General features: G+C 36.0%; 2 protein-coding genes across 5 annotated transcripts in view; one reads left to right on the plus strand and one right to left on the minus strand.

The window, feature by feature from the left end:
- LOC136031756 (alpha-tocopherol transfer protein-like) overlaps positions 1 to 12,559 on the minus strand; it is a 79,873-nt gene extending 67,314 nt beyond the window's left edge. For 2 of the 4 annotated variants that reach the window (XM_065711488.1, XM_065711484.1), the window contains exon 1: positions 1,878 to 2,026. The gene's annotated coding sequence lies outside the window, so the exon portion shown is untranslated. Of the gene's footprint in view, positions 1 to 744; positions 881 to 1,877; positions 2,027 to 12,324 lie in introns of those variants that run through there. The other 2 variants (XM_065711486.1, XM_065711485.1) reach the window with 2 other exon arrangements.
- LOC136031755 (platelet-activating factor acetylhydrolase-like) overlaps positions 1,134 to 22,383 on the plus strand; it is a 75,442-nt gene continuing 54,192 nt past the window's right edge. The window contains exons 1-2 of the mRNA XM_065711483.1: positions 1,134 to 1,156; positions 9,888 to 9,988. Coding sequence (XP_065567555.1) covers positions 9,937 to 9,988 — 52 coding nt within the window. The 5' untranslated portion in view covers positions 1,134 to 1,156; positions 9,888 to 9,936. The remainder of the gene's footprint in view (positions 1,157 to 9,887; positions 9,989 to 22,383) is intronic.

Genomic DNA, 22,383 nt, shown 5'->3' on the forward strand with positions numbered 1-22,383 from the left:
AACCGGACTGATTCCACTCTCTTTGGGGGAGTTGGAGGGGGTGTTAATTCGAAAAAACAAGAAAAATTGAGGTATTTTTAACTTAGGAACGGGTGACCGTTCGTGAGGTATTTTTAGATTTGATATTGGAAGGAACTCATGTCTCAGAGTTCTTATTTTAAATCCCGACCAGATCTGGTGATATCGGGTGGGGGTTGGAGGGGGAGACCGGAAATCTTGGAAAACGCTTAGAGGGGAGAGATTGGAATGGAACTTGGTGGACCGAATAAGCAAATGTCGTAGATAAGTGATTGACGTAACCGGACTGGATCCACTCTCTTTCGGGGAGTTAGAGGAGGGGGGGGGCTCAGTGCTTTGGCGAGTTCGGTGCTTCTGGAAGTGCTAGGACGATAAAACTGGCAGGCGTGTCAGGGACCTGCGGAAATTGACTTCATAAAGTCGTTTTGCCCGATTCGACCATCTAGGGATGGGCTGATGGAAGGGGAGAATTTAGAAAAAATGAGGTATTTTTAACTTACGAATGGAATTTTTGAGCTTGAATTTGTCACCAATTTCACCTTTGAGAACGACTGCTGAAACACAAGGACTGTTTAGTTGGAATAAGACTTTTTTTAGAAGCAGTAAAAAGCTTTACCATTACGAGTTTGATTCACACAAATCCTGAAAACTTTATTCACCCTAACTCTACTATTTCTAAGATGGCAAAAAAGCCCCACATCTAGAATCTTGCCCTTAAGATCTTACGTCTTCTCTCCTTAAACCAGACTCTTAGACTAGAATATTTCCAATTAAACGCATTCACTAGAACGAGATGGCATTAACTTTGATTACTAAACTCAAGTAATGATATTCTACATTAATTATTCTATAGCAACTATCAAAGAATCAACTGTGGAACTTCTCTTCATCTTGCCCTTAAGGTGTACTCATAGTCGTTTAGCCGAAGGTATCTTATGCAATTATTTAATTTTTTCGTATTCTGCTTATTTCTGTAAATTTATACTTTGAAGTTGACAACGAGCCAGATTGCAAATGAATCTTAAGCTTGTTCGTTCATTTTGACATCTTCAGTTTAATTTTGTTTTCAGGTTAGTTCAGTCTTCAGGTTAATCTAATTTTCAGATAATTTCATTCTTCAGGTTAATTTAGTTTACAGGTTAGTTCAGTCTTCAGTTTAAGTCAAGCTATCTTAATCTTAAAAGTATATGTTTATCTGCCAGAAAGGCCGTACCCAGGGGGGTACCGAGTTTGAACTCATCTTTCCCGAAGTTCTTGTAGAACGCTTAAAAATTAAAATAAAATAAATTTTTCATGTACGTTGTAAAGTTACTATTTTAACCCCCCCCCCCCAAAAAAAAACCCCTCCCTCCGAACAAAAATCCTGGATACGCGTTTGTCCGTTCAGTAACTAGCTTATTGCTTTGCACCAGGATCGGCATTGGTTAACTCAAGTTTGGTCCTTAAAGAAATGGGCCAGAAAATTTTCCTGGGAAGGAGTCAATACAGCAATAAGTATTTTTGGATCACTATTTTTCTGCATATACTGGACAATCTTCCCACCTATCACCCTATATTCAGGTGTGGTAGCAGAAATAAGGAATAAGGAATCTTTCATACTTGCTTATCCTAATCAAGGGTGTATGTAGTATTTTTGTTCGGGGCTATTTTTTCTGGAGGTTTTACATAAAAACACTTAAAAATGTATATAAAATTTGTTTATACGTATTTTTCTACGTTTTTATGAGTCATAAAAAAATTCGGGGGTTGGGTTTGAACCCGTTACCCCCCCCCCCTCCTGGATACGATCTTAATCTTAATGCTGCGCAAATCCTAATTCAACTAATTGTATAATTCTAGAATTGTTCTTCTCCTCTTACCCAGGTTCTTAGACTAGAATAATCCCGATGTAACGAATGCACATATTCGTATTCGCATCCACTTTTATTACTAAACTCAAAAAGTGATATCCTGCATTATTCTATAGCTGTTATCTAAGAATCAACTTGGTAGACTTATCATCTCTTCTATCTTGCCCTTAAGGCGTACTACTTGTCGTTTAGCCGAAGCCATCTTCGGCTAGTGTAGTTATTGTTTTTTTTGTTTGTTTTTTTTTTGCTTCGTGTTTTGCCTATTTCTGCAAATATTTGTTTGGTGTTGTCAACGAGCCAGGTGCCAAATTATTTTCACTCAACTAAATTAGCTTAGGACACGTGGATTAATTTAAGCCCAACTTCAACTTTTCAAGAGGTATCTATTGATAGGATATTCTGTGTATTTAGTGGAACCAGTTCAGGTTATTTGGAGGAGGGGCAAAATTTATTTTCAGAATCTAAGGGGGGAGGCAACTTTTTTGATTTTTCAGTTGAAGTTCACCAAAGAGCCTGTTTCAATGAGAATGAAAAAAGGTATTTTACTATGGGGGGTTATTTTACGATTAGCGATTCACGCTAATGGACACCTTTGTGTGTATTGTATTTGTGCATTCATTTTTTTTTACTCAATTTTATTTCCGCTCAAATCATTGAACGGAAAAAAAATCGTCTGCGTAAGTTACCAAAATTCTCTGAACATTAAATACTATGAAATTTGCAATAAATACGTTATTCAATCACCTAGTTTGATCGCTTGTGTTATTTTATTATAATTTGTTTGATTAAAAAAAAAAAAATGACCGTGATTGCCAGTTTAATTGACATATGCTGATATTAATCCCTTGAAGTTTTAATAATTTTTATTTATGAAAATAAGAAAAGCGAAAACATTTCAAACGTATTTTGTTTTAATTAAAGCGCAAATTCTGTTCTGGTCTTGAGAAGGCATGGGGGTTATCTGCTCTACTCATATTAGTTTTTGCTCGTTTTGAGTTTGACTCGGCTATTTATTGTAATTCCTGTTCGTTTTGAGTTTTATTTATTTATTGATAAGGATTTATGGTAGTTTTATGCTTGGAAGATTATTTGACTTTATTTTTGCTCATTCTTGGCTTAATTTAGCTCTTTACTTTTCTTTGAAAAACTCGTTTTTTGGGAAAAGTTTTTTAAATTAGTTTCTGTTCGTTTTTTATTGACGTACTCTTTTTCATGGAAAATATTTTATATATATTTTTTTTCTATAAGAGATCATTGTATAGGTTGGTATTTGTGTGTTGGAGAAACTTTTTCAACGATTTTTAATTGTGACACAAACAGTATTTTTTAATTTAATTTTATAGATTCTGAAGTTGACCTGAAAAATAAAATTTATTATCATTCCCAAAAGATTCTATCTATGCTCTTTGACAACCTGGACACACTTACACTCTTTATTTATTTAAATTGTAAGAGCAGAAGTAGTAATAGTAGTATCCCCAAAAAGTTTCAACTTGATAACCCCAGTTGTTCTCAATATCTTGCTGAGGTATCTAATTGGCAACCATAAACACAATACCTTTTGATTAATTTTAAAGCAACATGTTGTTATGGCACTTAGTATTAACCAAGTGACATATAGCAATCGCAAATTCTGTCGGTCTGTCGGTCCAGGTTTTGCTACTTTGGGCACTTCCAGGTATGCTAGGACAATGAAATTTGGCAGGTGTATCAGGGACCGGACCAGATTAAATTAGAAATAGTCGTTTTCCCGATTTGACCATCTGGGGTGGGGGGCCCGTTAATTCGGAAAAAATAGAAAAATTGAAGTATTTTTAACTTACGAATGGTTGGTCAGATCTTAATGAAATTTGTTGTTTGGAAGGATATCGTGTCTCAGAGCTGTTATTTTAAATCCCGACCGGATCTGGTGATATTGGGGGAGAGTTGGGAGGGGGAAACCTAAAATCTTGGAAAACACTTAGAGTGGAGGAATCGGGATGAAACTTGGTGGGAAAAATAAGCACAAGTCCTAGATGCATGATTGACATAACCGGAACAGATCCGATCTCTTTGGGGTAGTTGGGGGGGGGGGGGGTAATTCTGAAAAATAAAAAAGAGGTATTTTTAACTTACAAACGGGTGATCGGATCTCAATGAAATTTGATATTTAGAAGGATATCGTGTCTCAGAGCTCTTATTTTAAATCCCGACCAGATCTGGTGACATTGGGGGAGGGGAGTTGTGAGGGGAAGACCTAAAACTTGGAAAACACTTAGACTGGAGGGATGGGGATGAAACTTTGTGGTAAAAATAAGCACAAGTCCTAGATACATGATTGATGTAACCGGAACGGATCCGCTCTCCTTGGGGTAGTTGGGGGGGGGGGGATAAATCTGAAAAATTAGAAAAAATGATGTATTTTTAACTTCGAACGGATGATCGGATCTCGATGAAATTTGATATTTGGAAGGATATCGTGTCTCAAAGCTCTTGTTTTAAGTCGAGACCGGATCTGGTGACATTGGGGGGAGTTTGGGGTGGGGGAACCTAAAATGATGGAAAACGTTTAGATTGGAGGGATCGAGATGGGGATGAAACTTTGTGGTAAAAATAAGCACAAGTCCTAGATACATGATTGATGTAACCGGAACGGATCCGCTCTCCTTGGGGTAGTTGGGGGGGGGGATAAATCTGAAAAATTAGAAAAAATGATGTATTTTTAACTTCGAACGGATGATCGGATCTCGATGAAATTTGATATTTGGAAGGATATCGTGTCTCAAAGCTCTTGTTTTAAGTCGAGACCGGATCTGGTGACATTGGGGGGAGTTTGGGGTGGGGGAACCTAAAATGATGGAAAACGTTTAGATTGGAGGGATCGAGATGAAACTTGGTGGGAAAATAAGCAGAAGTCTTAGATACGTGATTTACATAATTGAAACGGATCTGCTCTATTGGGGGGGGGGGTAATTCTGAAAAATTAGAAAGAATGACGTATTTTAACTTACGAAGGAGGGATCGGATCTTAAAGAAATTTCATATTTAGTAGGACCTCATAACTCAGATCTATTATTTTAAATCTCAACCGGATCCAGAGTAATTGGGGGGCAGTTGGGGGGTACCGGAAATCCTTGAAAATACTTAAAGCGGTGGGATCAAGATGAAACTAGATGGGAAGAATAAAAACCTGTCTAAGATACGTGACTGACATAACCGGACCGGATCTGCTCTCTTTGGTGGAGTTGGGGGGGTGATTTTGAAAATTGAAGTATTTTTAACTTACGAAAGGGTGACCAGATTTTAATGAAATTTGATATTTAGAAGGTTCTTGTGCTTTAAAGCTCTAATTTTAAATTCCGACCAGATCCTGTGACATTGGGGGGATTGGAGGGGGAAACCGGAATTCTTGGAAAACGTGAAAATTGGGGTATTTTTATCTTACGAATTGGTGATCGGATCTTACTGAAATTTGATATTTAGAAGGAATTCATGTCTCAGAGCTCTTATTTCAAATCCCGACCAGATCTTTTGACATTGGGGGGAGTTGGAGGGGGAAACATTGGAAAACACTTTGAGTGGAGGAATCGGGATGAAGCTTGATGGATAGAATAAGCAAATGTCCTTTATATGTGATTGACGGAACCGTACTGGGTTCGCTCTCTTTGGGGGAGTTGGGGGGAGGGAGGGGTTCAGTGATTTGGCGAGTTTGGTGCTTCTGGACGTGCTAGGACGATGAAAATTGGTAGGCGTGTCAGGGAGCTGCACAAATTGACTTGATAAAGTCGTGTTCCCAGATTCGACCATCTGGGGGGGGGGGCTAAAGGAAGAGAAAAAATTAGGTATTTATAACATATGAGTGGGTGATCGGATCCTAATGAATTTTGATATTTAGAAGGACATCGTGACTCGGATCGTGACTCTTAAAAAGGGCACCAGAACTTTTAATTCTGAAATGAATTGGATCCTTTAAAAGTTTCAATGATATTTCTAGCTTTTATAGTTGGGGGGGGGGGGGTTGCTGCCTACGATACTGCTTATACGCACTTTTGAAAACCTGTATGCATACAGTTTTTTCCTTTAATTGAAACTCCTAAATGTTCCCTAAGAGTTTCATCTTAACGACTTCCAATGGAATGAGCCCATCCGATCGGAAGTTTTTGCAACCATCCGTTCCATAAGAACCATAACAAGAGGGTTGTGTCCACCTTGAAGCCATTGTTATACGATATCTGGACTATTGTGAACAAAATAGTTATCTAACAACTTTGGTTTGATGCCCTTGGGGAAAATAGATTGTCGGGGGTGGGGGGGTAGTTGCCCTACATCAATTTGACTCTTAAAAGATAACTAGAACTGTACGTTTCCAATCTAATAAGCTTCCTCTAAAGTTCAAGCAACCACGGCTTCCATAAAAAGCTTTTATCCCCCCGGGGCGTAAATTACGACTCTGGCACCCAGACTCTGGGGGGGGGGGTTATAAACCTCAAATATATTGCTATGTGATCTTTGGACTACTTTTGAACAAATGGTTATCTCAAAATTTTAGTAATATTGCACATTAAAAAATATAAATTTCTTAATATGATAGCTTGATAGCTATAAATGTTATAATATATAATTATCAGGTATTAATCGTATTTTAGAACAAATATATATATATATACCTTGCCCTGAGGGCTGTGGGGGGATGTCATCCTCAAAGGCGTAGTTTCTCACCCTTTCTATATAAACCTTAAATGCCCCTAGGGCATAACTCAAAATGTTTTCACCTTTCTTACTTTCATAAATGAAAAATTATCAAAACCTAAACGAAGAAATGTCAGAATATATCAGTTTAACTGACAATCCACGGTCATTTGTTTGTTGTTTTTTTTTCAGTAAAGCGCAAATTGTGTTCTGGTCTAGAGAAGGCATAAAATGGGTTATCAGCCCTACTCATGTTAAGTTTTGCTTGTTGTGTGTTTTACTCGGCTATTTATTGCAAATTCTTTTCGTTTGGAGTTTCATTTATTTATTGATAGTAATTTGTGTTAGCTTTATGCTTGAAAACTTATTTGACTTTATTTTTGCTCACTCTTGGCTTAATAGAGCTCTTTACTTTTCTTTGAAAAACTTTGTCTGGTTGAAAAGGCGGTCTAGTTGAATTATGATTGATTTAAATAGGTTCAGCTTAATGCGGTCCACTTAAATGGTAGTTGAGTTACTCACAAGCCGCAGTTAAGCCAAAGTTTTTTTTGTTTTTTTTTTTAGCATTGCGGAAATTATTTTTTTTTACCAAGGGATTACAAGCAGTTAATGATAAAAATCACAGATAAGAAATTCAAAATAAAACTATTTGCAGTACATAGTTCGGACACAACTGGGCCCAGAGAGGGGGCCCAATGCACGCACCCTAGACCTTCAGGGTAGATAAGACAAATGACTCAATATGACCAAGTTCTTTGTGCATTTGCCCCTCTTTGCTCTCAGACCTAATTAAAACCAAACCATATTACAGCGCTACATTCTAATCGGAAATCTACAATATTTTCTTTATTACCCATGGTAACTGACTCATGGTAAATTTTCCTCTCCCAATGCAAATATCCAATGCCGATGCATCCCCCAAAGGAAAACTTCCTGGTGTCATCCTGTATATGTAGTAGCTGAATATTATGAAATCATTTTGAAATATGGTGGATATATAAATGGAAACGTTATCCGTATTCGAACCAAAAGTCTAATATATAGCCCCTTTAGTAAGCATATACAATGTTATTACTGTGGGCGTTACCTTTGAAGTATTTTTGTCCATATCTTACCAGTTTTCTTATCGTTTCGGCAACTTGCACACTTTTCGTGGGAAATGCACTCTTTTTCCATTGATCTCTTTCACTCCACGGACCAGATTTTCACTCTTTTTGCTCATTATTTGCTGTTTGCATTCTTTTTTGCACTCTTTTATGAAATGATGATAGAAGGATGTTATAAAAATAAAATTCAAATTAAATTATTGAAATTCAAAAGATAAAACAGCTAGCCAATATGGTCTCTGTTATCTCTGCATGGAATGTCCTCAATTCGTCTTTCTGGCAATTTCAACCATTTACGAAGATGTAGATCAAACTATTAATAAGAAGTGAAAACATGGTAGGTTCAACATCAAATTTTATAGAAGGAAGTTGTTGGGCACAACCATTCTTCTTGGAAATGGAAAAGTGAATATGTAACTTGAAGTAAAGCGATGGATAGGCAACAACCAAAACAAAGCTTTTCAAAGTTTACTCTCAAACTGATGAAATTCTGCAAAGACTTTGGGCCTGTCCACCATTTTAAAGCATGATTTTCGCAATGCTAAAAAAAACACAAACAAAACTTTGGCTTACCTGCGGCGTGTGAGTAACTCAACTCCCGTTTAAGTGGACCGCGTTAAGCTGAACCTATTTAAATCAATCATTATTCAACTCAACCCCCGTGAAACTTAACCTCATCGAACTCAACCCCATTCAGCTCCAACCCCATGCAACTCAATCCTGCTTCAACTCTACCCCGTCCAATTCAGTCCCTATTTAACTCAACCCCGTTGCACTCAAACACGTTCAACTCATTCCATTTAACTCAACCTTCACTCAGCTCAATCCCCGTCTACCTCAAGACGCGTTTAACTCAGCCCCTGTTTAACTCAGCTCCTATTGAAATCAACTCCTGTGGGACTGAACACTAATTCAAATTGTCAGTGAATACCACATTATAAATATTAAACAGTAGCAAAAACTTGGTTCATAAATGGAACACATCACAGCGCGTGGAAAAGGAAGTTTTCCTTCACGTCACAACAATGGCTTCAGATTCTACCACAGCATAAACTGTATAAATATTGAAAAAGGTGGAGCCAGGAAGAAGAGTGTGCGACTGATGTGTCCCAAAAATCTTTATTTGAGGATAATGGCGTTTTCGCTACTGTTGATTATTTATGCTGCGATGAATACGTTTGAACTAGCTCTGATTAGAATGTCAATATTTGCTTCTCGCTTCGCTTGCAGTTTCCAACTTATATCGCAATGACCTAATCTTTAGGTCAGTTCTGATGCTTAATAATCTTGCAGGGTTTAAGCTTAAAGTAATATAAGGGTTTAAGCGTCTTAAGGTTTTACGGCAAAGGTTGTGGTGTTAAATTTGTCGAAGTTCGAATTAATCCACTAGCTAAAAGAGAAACATGCCCTTACCGTCCCAATTTACCATCCGACGCCTTCCTTTTTCCTTTCCTTTTTTTTTTTTTAATTGGTATTATTTGGCATTATGAACGAACTGTTAATGAGAAATTAGTACAAACAAATGAGACACCAAGCCAAGTTTTGTGTATAGCCTAGGATTATATCCAGGAACTATAGGGACGGGGGTTATGAAGTAATTGTAGCGGTAGCAATTATCATATTCAGAAACAACATTATATGGCGAATCCAAATTTCAGCTATTGCTGCAACCGTTAAATCCAAATATGCTCTGGCCCCGGTCATGGAAAGTTCTGCTAATTTCAAATATGTAAGAAAGAAAAATACGTTGTTATTTTTCGAAAGGGCGGAGGAATAGTATTGCGCTAAACTAGCATAAAAAACAGTTCCACAAGAATTGACAAATGAATGAAGATCATTTTATTTGATTTAACTTTTATCACCCCAAACAAAACAGGTTTAGCTTCATTTTCTAGTTATGCTGTTGATTTAAGGAGGGTTGAAGTAAGTGGAGTTGATTTGAATATTAACTTTAATATTTTCTTGCTATTTAAACAAAGTTGTTTCCTCCGAAAAAAAATGTGTTGGCACTTCTGCCACTAGCAGGTCCTCCTCATTTCAAGCCACCCCAAAGTTTCTGCGCCCCCGTGTATGAATGTTGATTTTCCTGTGAGGACTACTAATTTAGTTTTAATTTGCTCCTCTTTATGACCTTGTTATGAAGTACCTAACTGCACTTGCCAAAATGCACATCATTTTATGTTTAAAAACTTTTTTATTACTCTGCTGACCATGATTTTTTAAGAGTCCCCATCTTGTTTTTCAGGTTTTGTGGAATAGCTCTTGGTGATTGCCGTATTTGCCTCAAGGGGAAAATGCATGATGTTTTGGTTTATAAAGGCAAATATCATATTCCCGTACCTTCTGGTAAGAACTGGTTTGCCAAATTTAATTAATCAAAATTAAATCAGCTCTCAATTATGTTTTCTTTCTTGTGGTCTATTGTTTTCCAAAGATAAGTAAAGTAATACAAAAAAGAGAAAGACAGTAAAGTAATTAGTGTGAGGCGTAACCACTGAAGAAGGTGGTTCTTTGGCCCAGAATCCCTTCAAAATCACAAGATTTGTGTGAATTTATTCACGGGTATTCCGGTGTTTACCCCTCCCTCCTCGGAAAATACCCCTCCCTTGGCTGGTTGGTCTCCAATCACCTTCAACTTATAAAAGAAGGACTGACTCTCAATATCTGGCGTAATGAGCACCCTCTGAAGTTTCTGCGACCATGAGTGGAATGTGGTGATTAGGAAAGGGAAGTTCCCCTCCTGTACGGAATACGTTCTGCTCGTTTTAGAGTTTAATGTTACTCTTTACTTGCATATTCACAGCGTAGACCTGAAATATTCCCAAAAATCAAGAGGGACTAAATATCAATTCCACATCTTTCTATGTGTTTTTCAAAGTTTTTTTATCCCCCCCCCCCAAAAAAAATGGGCCCCCAAACCAAAGTTCTGGATACTGCCCTGGCGATTGTTTATCAAACAAAACTACAAAACAATCAGAGAACCTTATTGTAGAAGTTTAAAGCCCTTATATGCAAATGTTTGGAATTGTAAAACAGCCGAAAAATAGCCCCTCCCCCAAACAAAAGTTCTTATGCTGCCCTAGGGATTGTATATCAAACAAAACTACAAAACAATCAGACAACCTTATTGTAGAGACTTAAAGCCCTTATATGCAAATGTTTTGAAATGTAAAACAGCAGGACTTTAAGACAACCAAATTTGCTTATACCTTAAAAATATTTCGGGTTGTTAGGGAGTGAGTGAGATACATCAAAGGGTACATTTTAATGCCAAAACATCCCAACTCTCATTGAGCCTTCATATAAATGTAGAATTAGTTCTAAGGGAGAGATGAGGGGAGGTTAAAGTTTAAATCGATGTATAATCCCCAAGGCCATATGCAGGACTTTTTTTTGGGTGTGTGTTTGTTTTTTAGGTTCAAAAAAACTTTAAAAAATGGATCAAGAATTTCAAATTGATATTTAATCCCTCTTGATTTCTTGGAATACCTATGGTCTACAATGTGATTATGAAAGCAAAAAGTAACATCTAACCCCCCAAAAAAGCAGAATTTATTCCGTACAGGATTGTGACTGCCCTCTCTTCATCCCACATGTGCCTCATGCTCGTAGAAACATCGGAGGATGCTCATTCGATCGTTCTGGTCCTTTTTTTATAAGTCAAAAGCGGTTAGAGATCAACCAGCCGTGGAGGTAGGTTTTTTTTCGGGGGAAAAGCCTAGCCCCTATTCACGATTCCTGATTTCTCTCATATTTTCTGAAGTTTTCTGTGTGTGTGTGGGGGGGGGGGTCACGATTCCTGATTTCTCTCATATATTCTGAATTTTTCTATGTGTGTGTGTGTGGGGGGGGGGGGGGGGGTAACCCTGCTACCCGAAAGTAATTTTTACGTTCGTGACCATGGAATTCTTTATAAATTATAAACAGGTTCAATTTTTAAGAATTTCCCTTTTAAAATATTTATTATAAATTCATTGGTAGCTGAAGAATTTGCCGATTTTTCTTTCATTTATTCATTGGTCAATATCACTGGTTGACAGGATTTTCTTTCACAAGAAGTCTATAAAGTGAATCAAGTGCATTTTCCCTCCTGAATATAGATATGTAGTTAGAATTTTCCGTCAGGCATAGTTTTTGGTTTAGGCTTTTATAATTTTCAAGATCTGGGTTTATCGGTTTTTTTTTTGCCATAGGAATCTACCTCGTCCGCAGCGATTTTTAACTAATCTGTGTGTAAGAATATATATGTTATCACCATAAAACACGACTGCGCAGGTTCATTCATATTCGGGCATGCTCAGATCCGTGAATCTGGCGTCCCAATGGGAAGATCATTTGGAGCTTTCTCCTTCTTGAGACTAGGTTTTGAGTCAAGAGTCAAAATGCGCATATTGACACTATCTTCTACTTCACTCTAAGTTGAACTGGGGTCTAGTTCTTCTGGTAGTTATGGTTATGATAAGAGCCGGGGGCTTCATCCCCCTGCTTCAGACAGCAATTAATCGAGTTAGGGCTTTCATAAGATACTTCTAGAACGCTAGCTTTTCATTTGCATTAAGTTGGGTTGTGATTTTACGCCTAATTCTGACTGATGACCAAACTTTGTTCAATTTCCCCTTCCCACACAGATGTCGGATTGGTCGTAGATTTCTTAAAATTCTAGCTAGGACATTAAATATTACCTTTGATTAAGTTTGGTTGATATCTGACAAGATTCTTTACATGCTTCTCTCTTAAAACCAGATCTAGACACCTTGGGTTGGTCCTTGTTTCACTAAATCTTATTTAGGACACTAGCTTCTGCCTCCCATCAGGTCTCGTTGAGATCCAAAAGACACTATTACTTCCCGCCAACTTTATTTGATACAATCCCTTTTGTCAGATATCCTGATGAAAAGAACTGATTGGAACGACTGAAAGTCAGAACAGTTCATGATATTACCCCCGGGTAGAGGAAACTACATTTTTGTAGACGGAAGCGAAGTGCTCATTTTTTTTTGCTTTATAAGGTTCCAAACATGATCGGGTTGAAGGGCGACAGTCCATCGTAACCTTGGCCAATTTTCGACTATATTATTTTCAATTTTATTCTTTACTTCCGTCAATAAACATAATCTTGTTAAAACTTCGTTTCTATGCTGTTTTCTGCACTGAGGTACATTTCCCAGATAGTCTGGGAGCAAGATGTGCCCTGAGTTTATTTTCTAACCATTTAAAGCTTAACCTTTTTTCTTTTTCTTGCTAAACTTCTTTGTTCGTTTGATTTGATTCGTTTAGTGGGGTAACTACCAGCTCTTTTAAAATCAGTTCAGTTATTCCGATTCCGGAGAATAGACAAAGCAAGTCTGAAGCAGATTATTCTTTCTGCCCTTGTTACTAAAGGTTTTTTTTTTAGCTTAATGTCTGTGACTGTTTTACTTGATTTCGGTTCTAGCCAGTTGGGTTGGAGAAGTGGTGTAGGTTGTGATCGTATACACACCCCTTTTTCAGATTCAAGTTCTTCTTGGACTAAGGAAGACATGTTATGTCGTTTTGATAGACATTCGAGGGGTGTTCGATAGTCTTTCATGTGCTTCTATATTAGTTTTTTTATTCAACAGCAGTTTACCACACAGCCAGATTAAAATTTTTCGTTCATGGTATTCTTACCTTAAAATCCAAGTCGCTTCAGGATTTTGGATTTCTGCATAAAATCAGTCAAAAGAGGGTTTAGACAAGGAGGGATTTTATTAGCTTCGATTTTTTATTTATGTTGAAAGATTCTTCTGCTACTTTAAAAATGTCACTTATTAATTTAGCTGTTGAAATGGATTTTTTGGCATATGCTGTTGACATTGGATCAAAGAAGAACGGTGTGGAATTAACGTTGTAAAATGTCAATATTGAGTGTGTTGCAATTAATAAACCCCTTGAAACCCCCCTCCTTAGTTTTGGGGTTTCCACGCTCCAAGAAAACTTTCCCCAGTCCAAGAAATATCCTCAAGTATTCACTGAAAGTTCCAACTCGGTACCCTAAGCCGTTTCTGAGAAATTGAAGATATGCCCTTTTGACAACCAGGATGCTTACAGTGTCTATTGATGTACTTGAGTCCCCCCCAACATTGCCTGAAAGTTTTAAGTTAATGCCCTTACATGTTCCTGAGATATTACAGATACGTCTTTTTAACAACCTGGATGAACATTGTGTCTGACAGTCTGATAGTCTGACATCCCCCTCAACATGCACTGAAAGCTTCATCTTGAGAACTTTAGCCAATCCACATATGTCGGAGATACACCCCTTTGGCAAGTTTGATGCATATAGTGTCCTATTATTTACTTCAACATGTCCTAATAGTTTTAGCTTGATGCGCTTAGTTGTTCCTGATATATTACTGATACTACCTTTTGAATCCCCAAATTGATCAGTTAAATATCCCCAACAACATACTCTGAAAGTTTTAATGTATTATCCGTAGCTGTTTCTGATACATTGCGCAGGCGCCTTTTTGACAATCTGGATAAACACAGTGTCTTTTGATTTAGTTTTACATCCCTGTCAACTTTCTTTAGAAATTTTAGATTAATACCCTAAGCTGTTCCAGAAATATTGCATATATGTCATTTGGAAAACCTGTATGTATTTAAATTATTTGTGATTTCGGTTTAATATTGTCCTCAACATTCCATAACAACTTGAACTCAGCACGCTACCATTAGTCGTTCCAGAGAAATTGCAGATTTGCCCTTTTGACACCCTGGATGACCATAGTACCCTTTTAATTTAGTTTAACATACCATTAACGTTTCAACTGAAGATCCCAGCTGTTTCTGAGATGCTACAGATACCCTTTTTTGACAACATGTGTTTGTGTAGTATCTTTTGATTTAGTTCAACATCCCCCTCTCCAGAACCTCCTCGGAAGGTTGCAACTTAATACCCTTAGCCATTTCTTAGACTTCGCAGATACACCCTTCTGAAAACCTGGATGCTCGTAGAGTCGTTTTTTTCTTCAGCATCCCCCTCAACATGCCATTGAAGTTTTCCCTTAATACCCTCTGCCTTTCCTGAGATATTGCCGATTTGTCCTTTTGACGACCTGCATGCACAAAGTTTGTTTTGATTAAGTCTAACTTCCCTTCAACATTCCCTGAAAGTTTTACCTTAATATCCGTGACCTTTTCCGACCCATGCTTAATCAAACTTACTCCCATTTACTAATCATAAATCCTATATGTAAACAACAGACAACTAGCATTATTTACAATCCTTACCCTAGGGGCTTTGGGGAATCTTGTCATCCCAAGAGGCATTGTTATCTGACCTTTCGACTATTTTTTTTTTAACAAAATGGTTATTCCAAATTTGAGACTATTTTTAACAAAATGGCTGGTTAGTTTCAAGGGGTAGCAACAATGGGTGAGGAAGGGGTAGGTTGCCCTTCAATCAGTTTATCTCTTAAAAAGAGCACCAGGGTTTTCAATTTATAATCGAAGGAATCGTCTTCGAGATTTCTACCACAACTTCCATACGAAAAAGAAAATATTACATTGAAGCAATATCGCTATTTCCTTCGGCAGTCTTATTGCGCTGTCTACAATATGATCAGAATTTTTCTTATTTCCTGTAATACTCTTTAATTTTATATTTGTGAGGAATATAAAAACGTAGCACTAATATGCACATACACGATGAAAATACTACGTACTCTTAGTTATAACTGGGTTGCTAAGAAGATTTGTTGAGAAAAGAAACAACAAAGAGAAATCATTAAAAATGTAAAAGGCGACATTGTAATAATAATAATAATGAAATTAAACATGTTGTCAATATTTTTGTGTTGATTTTTGGTTTGTTTCGTTCTTCTCTAAATTATCTGTAGTATTCAGTTATCTCGGACTGTTTAATAGTTTATATTTCTTGGGAAAATATTTTAAAAATATTTTAAAAAAATTTAAAAAATATTTAAAAGAGTTTTACTGCTGATGATGAACACTGTATATGTGTTCGAAATATCCAGTTAAATAATTTTATATCTATTCACTGTCAATAAAAAGGTATCATCCCTATTTTGAACTGTTTTACTTTCGTAAAAAATATTACATTTCTCAAAATACTGTATATATATATAGTTATTATTTAGTTTGATTAAAAATTATGGTTCAGATGCATCAACGTTGTTTTAGAATAAATACTGGGGTAATAACTATGGAACTTTACAGTAGCTTTAAAATTTGCCTGTTTTTTGCTTATAGTCCCCCCCCCCTCAACTTGAATATTGAGTCAATTTGTTTCTCAGAAGGTTAGTTTCTAGTATTTGGCCTAAGTTCCCTCAATTGAAAATCAAACCTGACGTTACATTCACAGAAATAAATTGATCCCCGAAAGGATCTTCCCTTGTACTTGTCTGCACAACTTGTTGGCTAATTTTTTGTCATGTTTATAACCAGCGATCAACAGTCTGCTTGCAAATCTAGTTATTTACTAAATTATTAAATTTAGTTATTTTTTAAGTTATTTTAACTTTTCCGGATGTTCGTTTGGGAACAACCTGGCAAGAGATCGTGTAAACAACCTTTAAACCCTCGACCTCATATATATTAACAATTCATATATGTTTACAACTCATATATATTCTATCATATAACATTCAATTCATATATATTAACAATTCATATATTCATATATGTTAAAACAAGCTGAAACTAAATAAACGCACAATTCTATGGCATTTGTCTATTGCCTACAAACCTTAAACTATTTATGGACTGACATATGTATGGATTATTTCTGACTATTTAATTCTATGACCTGACCATACATATCAACAATTGTTTTCTTTGATGCAGAAGAATATAATTTATAAATTGTTCCTGTTTTTTTTTTCTTAAGTCAAATTATTTTGCACAACCATAAAGTGAAAGTTCTTATCATTTGGATTTTCTTCAATTTCCAGTTGGTCTAAGGGTCGTCTCTTATCAAGAAACTTCTATTTTAGCAAAATAAAATGTGTTTTATCACTTGTCAGCGAAGAAGCAAAGGTAAACTGAATTAATCTGATGATCAGGTTGATTAAACATGTATTATTACATAATCTTTTAATTTCTAAACTTCTCTCCTATTGCTATACTCCACAAGTTTTTGATGACCAATGTCGGCCAATCTAGATGAAGTGTAAAATCTCCAAAAATGTGCTAGAGAATCCTCGTCTAGATTTTTCTGCTAAACGAATTGTCATAGGTCTTGCTCAGCCAACCGATCAATTCGTTGGAATTTTCGATTCTTTCCTTTTTAATTGTTTTAATTTTTGATTTGGACTAATTTAATTGAAATAATTTTTGATTTGAATTAATTTAATTAAGGCACGCGACATATCCCTTGTGATTTTGTTACACCTGCTAAAACGTACAACCCAATCCAAGGGCATGTTCATCACAAGGTGAGTTGAAAAATGAGAATGAATGTTGCTACTAGTAGCTTTGTACATAGGTAAAACTAGACAAAAAATTATATAATTTTCCCTCGATTGTCCTTGCGATGCATACACCCCTACTCCGAGCTGAGTGCCTACCAGGGTTGTCAGAGGAAGTGTAATGTTTTACCAAGGCGTAATTCTTCGTGAAAACTGTAAAATCGAATGTGGTGAATATAAATGCACGTAGGAAATTAGATTGTTAAAATGTACATCTACATGATATCTACAAAATGGTAGTTATGTGGGGGTAAATGCTGAAACAAATTGGTTGTATATTAAGTAAAGGAAATTATTAGGAATATTGTAAAAATCATGGTGTTAGCCAAACAGAGAAAGTAAATTCAAGGGCATAAGGAGGTTTTTATGAACTTAGAAAATAATAATATATAGAAGAATATAAAAGTAATATTTATCTGTGCAATAATCTTTATTTCTAAAAAAAAAATATATATCTAAAATATTATGCATAATAATATAAAGATAATAAAATAATCTATAAAATAATGTAAAAATAATATATATGATAATATAAAAACATGATATGTATCTTCGTTGCTACGCCTAACCTTACATTTTTATGCTGCTGGAATAATTGGCAAAAACCCTCGGATAAGTTGTTCTCATAGGGAGAATCATCCCAATTTAAATTAGAAGATTAGATTGTAATTTAAATCAAAGTTTTGACAGGGAACGCCCTGTTACAACCAGCTTACATGGAAAGATCCTCACATGAATTAAGTGAAATTCTTACAACTATGAGAATATCATATAGCGCTGCCTAAGTAAAGAACGATGTTGGCACAATGTATTATTTATTTATTGATTTTTTTTTTTGGTTTGTTTTAGACCAGGGCACTTCGCATAGAAGGAGTTGTCATAGAAACTTCAAAAAGGCTCATTCGATTGGAAATTGAAAAGGCTATGCTCTTTTTAATAGTCAACTGTGATTGGAGGGCAATCAGCCCCCCACGCCCTCCCATTTCCCCAACACATTCAATTAATATTTTGAGATTGCCATTTTGTTTAGCATAGTTGAAAGTTTCTGAAATTATGGTTTTGAGGATGACCACCCCCCCCCCCACAACAGCCCTTAGGACAAGGGTTGTAAAGTTTGTCCTGGGGGCATACAAGGTTTTTATAGAAAAACGGGTCGTATAAACTTCGGAGGCGGCTCATTGGACTGATAAACAAAAGTTCTAGTGCCCTTTCTAAGGGTAACAGTGATCGGAGGGCAGCTACCCCACACACGTCTTAATATCCTGAAAAGCATCCAGTTGAAATTTTGAGATAGCAATTTTATTCAGAATCGTCCAAAGATCATATACCAAGGCTTTTGGGGTTGAAACAAATCCCCACAGCCCGGGGCAAGAGTTGTAAGTTATGGCCTGGGGGTATTTAAGGTTTTTATGGAAGGGATGGTTGTATAAAGTTTAGAGGTGCCTCATTGTTGAAAATTTAAAGTTCTAGTTCCCCTTTTAAGAGGCAAAAGTGATGGAGGTCAACTATCCCCCATCCTAACTACCCCTCTTTCATGAAATGCATCTGATTGAAATTGCCCTTTCTAAGAGTCGAAAGTGATTTGAGAGCAACCAGCTCCCCCCCCCCCCCGTCCATCATTTCCCAAAAACAAATATCCAAAAAACCTTTTGAGCCATCTATTTTTTAGCATTGCTGAAAGGTTCAGTAATTATGCATTTGACGATGTCCCCCCCCCTGAGGCTGCAGGGGGAGGGCTGTAAGTTAGGCAATTGGTCCATTGTTTACATTTAGTATATTTTTATTGAGAAAAGTTATGATTGTTTGACTACTACTTTCCCAACATACGAAGGGTATTAAGACATGTCTTTCAAGGAATGTTGAGGGTAGTGTTGAACTACATCAAAACATGCTATGAGTATATAATTTGTCAAAATGGTGTGACTTAGGAATGACTGAGTATATTAATCTGGAACTTTCAGGAAATGATAAGGGAGATGATCAATTGACCAGTAAGGTAATATTTGCACGCTACTACTACAACTACCACTGCTTCTGCTGCTACCACAACTATTACTACCACTACTACCATTAAAACTACTATTACTTCTATAGCGGGTACTACTAAGGCTGAGGACATTAAAGTAAACATCTCAGGAAACGTTGAGTAGAAATGTTGAACTAAGTCAAAGCATATTATGTGCTGATACGGGCGTATCAGCGATATTTTCAGAGCAGGTTATCATATCAAGAGGAAACTTGACTGTAAAAATACAGGTAAATGTGCATTGTCAGTTAAATATACATATGCTCAAATTTATTCTTTAAGATCTTAATAAATTTTGATTTATTAAAGTTATAAAAGTAAAAATATTTAATTTTTTCAGTAAAGTGCAAATTATGTTCTGGCCTTGAGAAGGCATTGGGGTTGTGAGCCCTAGTTATGTTAATTTCTGTCCTTTTTGAGTTGGACTCGGTTATTTATTTTAATTTCTGTTCGTTTTGGGTTTCATTTATTTATTGATTCTGATTTGTGGTAGTTTTACGCTTGGTGGATTATTTGATTCTATTTTTGCTCATTTTTGGTTTAATGGAGTTCTTTACTTTTCCTTGAAAAAATTATTTTGTGAAAAATTATTTTTTAATTAGTATCAAATTTGCTCCGAAACCTGTACTGGCTGGTAATACTGATAAACTAAATCTAAATGAGGACTTCTGAATTTAATTTCTGTAAGTAGTTTGTTCGTTTTCGGCTATATTTGCTTCTATGTAAGGAAACGCCCCTATTCAAGCGCTTGTTTGTTGTAGTGTCGTTAAGGCAATATGGTATATTAAAATCATTGTGCGAGTTTCGCTGTCGGCTGACCGTCACAAAGACAAAGGTCATATTACCGAATTCTTCCAGGGGACAAGCCATCATCAAGAGCTGTCAAGAATTTGTGGCTTGATTTTGAAATTTGACTTAATAGACATGAAATTTTACGTCCCTTTTGTCGGCAAGCTTGTCAATCAAAGCGGATGATACCACAGGGAACTCCAAAAGCGGTCCAATTGCTTATACAACAATCCCTTTGAACTGATTTATACCCCTTCTCTAGCAGGTATGCCAAAAAAATATTTTAGAGGCTGCTCTATCTTGATCTTTGTAAAAGGAAGTTCTGCTTTGTTTAATCGAAAAATATTCACATTTTCTAATGATATAGGTTTGATTAAAACTGAATATCTCTATATCGGGCACAAAACACCAGAAGTTAAATGGTTTTTCTAAGATTTTCGGGAAAGTAGGTGTCGGATTTTAGTTTTATTTGAATCTTTTGTCCACGCTCTACCAGTTACGGTTTGACAGCCCAATCAGTTCTAAAGAATTTGGCCACACAAACTAAAAAGTTTATAATGGACGAGATCCTTTAAGGGGAATCCCTTGGAATAATGGAGGAGGATCTTTTAAGGTATCATATCTTCATAAGGAACCAGTTTGTTTTCCTTTTTCATGTTTCTTGTGTTTAAATATTCTTATTTTTCTTTTTAATCTTCTACTAAAATATTAGTGATGTTATTAAGATTTGGTAAATTCTTTTTTATTATCGGTGCGGAATGAGCTAAAAATGTTAAGGTGCTTTCAGACAATGCGTAGGATCTTATATTTTTATTGAAAAGATCTCCATATAGAGTTTTGTAGTTTTGGCAGTAGTGATTGCCAAATAAAAAAAAGAAATACAGGTAAAATAATCAGCTAAAAATAGGCTAAAAAGAAATGGCACCAAATATCATAAGAATACTTGGCTTTCTTTTATGGGGGTAGTTGTCTTGAAGAATTACGTAAAATATTTACCTAAGTAATTTTCATTATTTATTTTGACGATTTAATGCGGCAACACTGACAGAAATGTTGTACGGCCCTAAAGCTTCATAATTTTAAAATGAGCAAAAGAAAGATCTTAGAAACTTGCGATTGTGAAATGTAAATAAGCCGAAGATGTGTCGAGGTGTAAACAATATTTTTATTTCTAAATCTTGGCTGTTTGAGAAGCCAAATTGACTAACTCCGCAGTAAAATATGCGTACAACTATTCAAAAATAATATATTTGTATTCGTTGTGGCTGTTTTTCCTTGATGCTGGGTAACGATGAAAGGCTACGCCCTCATTCGAGTAGCTATAGTAATATGAATAATGCAGTGATGTAACCTTCTTCTTATTTAGTTTCACATTTTGGCTTCCAAGATTCCATCAGAATTTTGTATCACCCATCGTTTTGTGCAATTAATTTTTAAAGTGTTTTTTTTTTTTTTTTTTTTTTTTTTTTTTTTTTTTTTTTTTTTTTTTTTTTTTTTTTTGGGAAACTTGAATGTTTTGTACATATCAGGTATAACTGTTTAGGAAAGTTTTCACAAGCGATGCCAAAAAAAAGGAAAAAAAATGAATATTATTTTTTCATCAGAATCATAGGTCTTTTGGGATAGTTTTTCTCTTTATCTTTTGCATAAGCAATTACCAATGTTTCAAACAAAATTAAAAAAGAAAAAAAAAGTTGTTGGTGCTAGAATAAATCTGATTATATTTTTGAAATTAGCATAGAAACTGTAGCAGGCAGATTTGTCTTAAAATCGAAAATAAGCTAAGCAGCGTGAAAGAGTCAAAATCAATAAAACAAAAAGGAAGAAACTATTACAGAATAGTTGTGAGCAATAGAAAAGTCCCAAATATAGATTTGAAATAAGGGTATAAAAAAAGTTAAGCGCTGTCGTCCCACCTTTGCTTTACGGAAAAAGGTTAAATTGATCAGAATGGGGAAAAAAAACGGTAGGGTACCACGCTATTTAGTCCACAGTCCTTATTTAACCCATCCAGCTTTTGACATGGAAATAAACACCATCAAATAAAGATGAAGAGAGAGACCTCTCTCTACAAATTGCATAAATAGTTTCACCTAAAGCAATTGACCGGAAGTAGCTGCAATGGCAGTTGATTTCTTCTGTCTTGGAAGTCCCATTACCAGGCCTGGATTTATCAATAGGCCCACGAGGTTCGGGCCTTGGGGTGCACAATGCCAGGGGCACACAATAATAAATTATCACAGAGGGATTTTTTTCGTGACAAAAATTGGACTGATGTGATTTATCATCCAAGTGCCCGGTGCACTCCGTCGCCACGCTGCCTATTCGCAGAAAAGTGATTTTAAAACAACACAGGAATTCCGTGGCAACTTATAAGTTGGAAGAAGTCTCCCAAGAATGGCAGCTGAGGGTTCGGTATCACCTTTCTCTTTCATTACTTTTCGCTCATCAGTTGCGTTCTATTCAGTGCTTCC

The sequence above is a fragment of the Artemia franciscana genome, chromosome 10, assembly GCF_032884065.1.
Source record: "Artemia franciscana chromosome 10, ASM3288406v1, whole genome shotgun sequence".
Classification (NCBI taxonomy): Eukaryota; Metazoa; Arthropoda; class Branchiopoda; order Anostraca; family Artemiidae; genus Artemia; species Artemia franciscana.